Genomic DNA, 4,025 nt, shown 5'->3' with positions numbered 1-4,025 from the left:
GGCTGGGGAGGGGGGGGGCCGTGAGGGTTTACAGGACAGCTCTGCTCCCGGCAACGAGATGCTGAGGACCCAGTGGTTAAGACAAGCTCTGGGATCAGAGACCCCGGTTCAAATCCTGGTCCTGCCACTTAGGAGCTCTCGCGTCTCAGTTTCCCCATCTGTAAAATGGGGCTGAGGCGGGCCCCTGGGCGGTGGACAAGATGACGGCCTCAGGTGCGCGCACGCTGCTGGGCACCGCGCAGGCCGAGCTCAAGGCTGGCTGGTACCAGCTCCCAGCTCCCCAAGGCGGCCGAGCCGGGGAGGAGTTCAGCAGCACAGCTCATGGCGGTGCTGGTCACTGCCCTTTCAAGTGGGTCTTTAAAATAATCAAAACTCCCTTTCCTTCTGACTCCACCTAAACCGGCCCCCTCTCTGCTTTCCAGTCAGAACATCACCATGACATGTCCCCGTGCCGGGCCGACGCCTCCATCTATGCTGTGTCCCTCCTCAGAGACACACCGCGCCCACGCGCTGCCGTCTGCACCGATTCCTGATGCCGCGCGGTCAGGACTCCTCTCACCCGGGAGGCAGGTGCAGGTCCTCATGCTCCCGGCGGCCCCGACACCCCGGGAACCGCCGGCTCCCTGGCTCCCCAGGTCCCTGGGACAAGCTGGTTGGGCCCATGGTCTGCACGGGACCGGGCCACCCCCCAGGGCCACGGACACCAGCGGGAGGTGCGCCTGCTGCCCTGCTCTCTGCCAGCAGCCCCTCTGCTCCAGGCGCGCACACACACGCGCACACACACACACACACACGTGCGCATGGATGCACAGATGCACGGACACATGCACAGACAGACGCAAGCTTGGACACACTCAGGCTCAGACACACAAGCACACGTGTGGACGTGTGCACACACGGAGCGTTGCTGGCTTTAGCGGTAAATGTCTCTGCTCACCACATTCACCAGAGGCGTGAAGGCTGCCAGGCACTGTGAGTGGGCTGACCCCAACCTTGGTCCTGAGAGACCAGCCCTTTGGGTCAACCAGAACCGAGACAGGAAGTCCGGAGCTGGTAAGGACAGCGGTCACTTGCTATCACGGTGTCCCTACCACTCAGGCTGAAGAGGAGATGATTCTTTCAAAACCATGGCTTTAAATACAAATAGTTCACACATAGAATTCATATTCACTCCTACTAACGTTATTAAAACTAATGCTTTTTTAAAACCTGGTTACTGACGGTCTGTGGTTACTGACAAGATAAGCAAAAGGTGCTGCCGCATCAGATGACTTCACAGCTTCCGGCCCAGCCTGGCGGGACTGTCTACCTTCCTATGCCACGGGACCACTGCCGGGCAGTCTCTCTGCGTGACTGACAGGCTGTAGTGACCGCGCCAGCAGGACACAGCAAGGCCACGTTACGGGCACAGTTCTCAGAGCAAACTTACGGGCACCAGTTTCCAAAACCACTTGGAAGGAGACTTCGGAGGAGCAGCGGAAGCAAAGGGAAGGAAAGTCGTCAGGTTAGTGTCAGTGAAGCGACAGGTTTCCCACCGCGGAGGCCCACGGCGACCACGCCCATAACATTCTACATGCCAGTTAATGCTTCAGCTTAAAACCTACAGGTTCATTTAAAAATAAGTGCATGTGGACAGAAGTAGGTTACAACCCGTTCAATAAGTTCGTACAGACAATGACGAGGACAGACCTGCTGACATCAGCACCTCAGTGATAAACACAGGAGGAGGGACGGGGTGAGAACACGACGGCCGTGAGCCCCACGGGAAGCTCACTCGGGTGGGCCCCCCGTGAACGCGCCCCTGGGAGGGAAGACTCCCCGCACTCGTGGACAGAGAGGGAAACCATGGCCCCAGGCATCTGAGTTACGTCTAACATACGGCCGGTCATCTTCACGCAATACTTATTGCTTGGAGAGAAATCGGGGGCCGCCTCTGAATTTTTTAAAGGCCTGAAACGCCAAGTTTCTCACCGAGTTGATGGCCAGGGACATATTCTAGACTGAGGTGCTGTGTTTCTGGTAAAAGGGATGTTGGCGATAGCTATAACGAAAGACACTAATCAGCACTGACCTCGAAGGCCACACCAGAGAAACTGTAACTACAGAACAGAACCTCGGGGGCAGAATCCCAGGTGAACGATACCTAATCAGGCGGTCAAGGCCTCACAATTATCTAGTTGAAATAACAGTATGAAAAGGAGCCCAGGTAAGCCTCAGAGCCAAACCAAACGATGCATGGGAGGGGACGCCCTGTGCTGGAACCTGTGTCTGTTCTGTGTGTTTATAAACGTATGGAACACCCCCGGGTCAATGAGAACATGACAGGTCCGACACCAGGTGCCCAGCGCGGCTCCAAAGAGCCCGGCTCTGCGGGTGTCAGCACATGCCCTTCACAGAGAGTTCAGAGATCACGCGTGTTTGGGAGACAGATGGGCAGGCTTCTCCAGGGGCCCTCATGTCTGAAGATGGGCTGTGACGTTCTGAGAGGGCCCCGGAGTCGGGGCCGGGGGGGGGCAGCATCTCCCAATGGACTTGACGTCAGAGCCCTTTTCTCCAGTGTATCTCGGTGCTGCGGGAAGGAATGGGGTTAAAACAAAAGCGGGTTATGGTTTCCACGGCTGAGGAGCTCTGCTCCAGGCGGGGATCGCACGGGCGGAGGACATCGGGCAGCGCGTGCGCTGCTCTCACTGGGGAGAGGGGCTATTCTGAGCCTCCACCTTCAAATGAAAGCAATTTAGAACGAGGGGATGTCTTTTCTCCAAAAGCCATTCCTTCCCCCAGTTCCAGCCCCTGCAGAATCCCTCACCCATATTTCTCTTTAAAAAGTGGCAAATGCTACACTGACTCGTATCTGTAATATTCTGAGAAACAAACTCAACATAGTTAGTCTGATAAACTGAAGAACACAAACCCGTGGGTTCACAGCTCTCCAAAACCACCAAATGTCTACTGGCTCATTCCCAAAGGGGCCATGCACTCCAACGGCATGTCTGCAGGCACATGTCCGTGTGACCTAGTGCCCCACTTTCCAAGTCCACCCGCCACCCCCAGGGCCGAGTCACGTCCACACCCTCGAGAAGGCCCTCCCAGGTGTTCACGCCCACAGCTGCCCAGGGGTTCACGCCAGGGGTACATATGGAAGTTCAGGACAACCAGCTCCCTACTTCCACAGACCTGTCGTGTCTAGTACCTGCCGTGACTAACACAGCGAAGAGGGGAGGTTTGGGAATCATTTTAGTCACGGGATTTAGGAGTCCTTAATCCAACCCTTAATGTTTACGGATGAAGAGAGGCCATGAGGTCGAGGGCCTGGGAAGGTCACGCAGCGTCAGGACAGCGCTGGTCTGACCGGAAGCTCGGACGCATTTGCCACACACTCCGCGCGGCCCCTGGGAGAATGGATGCAGGACTTGAGGCCCTGCTGCAAACCCCGGAGATCCTAGAGCAGGCGCCAATACAATACAGAGGCTCAAGCAACTTAGACCAAAACACTGTTGGTTATTCATCTGAACTTCAAATTCAACTGGGCCTCCTACTTTAGCGTCAAAAGGAGCGTTAGAAGCAGAAAGAGCAATTTAAAAAAAAGGAAACGGAGAACATCCGGCAGTAAAGGGTCTGGCTTTCCCTCAACCTGGCGCTCCTCACAAGGCCCCCCTCTAGGACACGGCCTACCTTGCGGTCAGAAGCACACCATGGGGAGCACACGCTCTAAAGAGGGAGCTTCGCAACGTGAATTCTGGTCCAACCCAGTACAAGTGGCCCCGCGCAGGCCCATGTTTAGAGAAGATGGTGGTAAAGGATCTACGGGAAGGAGGGCGGGCAGGGGGTGGGCATCACCGGCACATGGCGGGGGTAACAGTGAGGAGACCGAGTCGCCCGAATGGAAGGAAGGCTCTGAACAGGGCACTGTCTCCCCCCGAGCCCTGTGCCCGTGCCCAAAGGGCTCTCCCGCGATGCGCTCTGCGGGGCTGCCCTGCAGCACAGCGGGTCTGCGTGGGCAGCACAGATCTGCAGAGCAGGCCTTC

General features: G+C 56.9%; 1 protein-coding gene across 1 annotated transcript in view; it reads right to left on the bottom strand.

Annotated features, from left to right (window-relative positions):
- The window catches only part of CAMSAP2 (calmodulin regulated spectrin associated protein family member 2), a 29,877-nt gene that overhangs the window by 20,670 nt on the left and 5,182 nt on the right, over window positions 1-4,025 (bottom strand). The window contains 2 exon segments of the mRNA XM_015568448.1: window positions 938-1,013; window positions 1,430-1,462. Coding sequence (XP_015423934.1) covers window positions 938-1,013; window positions 1,430-1,462 — 109 coding nt within the window.

The sequence above is a fragment of the Myotis davidii genome, unplaced genomic scaffold, assembly GCF_000327345.1.
Source record: "Myotis davidii unplaced genomic scaffold, ASM32734v1 scaffold685, whole genome shotgun sequence".
Taxonomy (NCBI): Eukaryota; Metazoa; Chordata; class Mammalia; order Chiroptera; family Vespertilionidae; genus Myotis; species Myotis davidii.
This window is presented reverse-complemented; position numbering and strand designations above follow the sequence as displayed.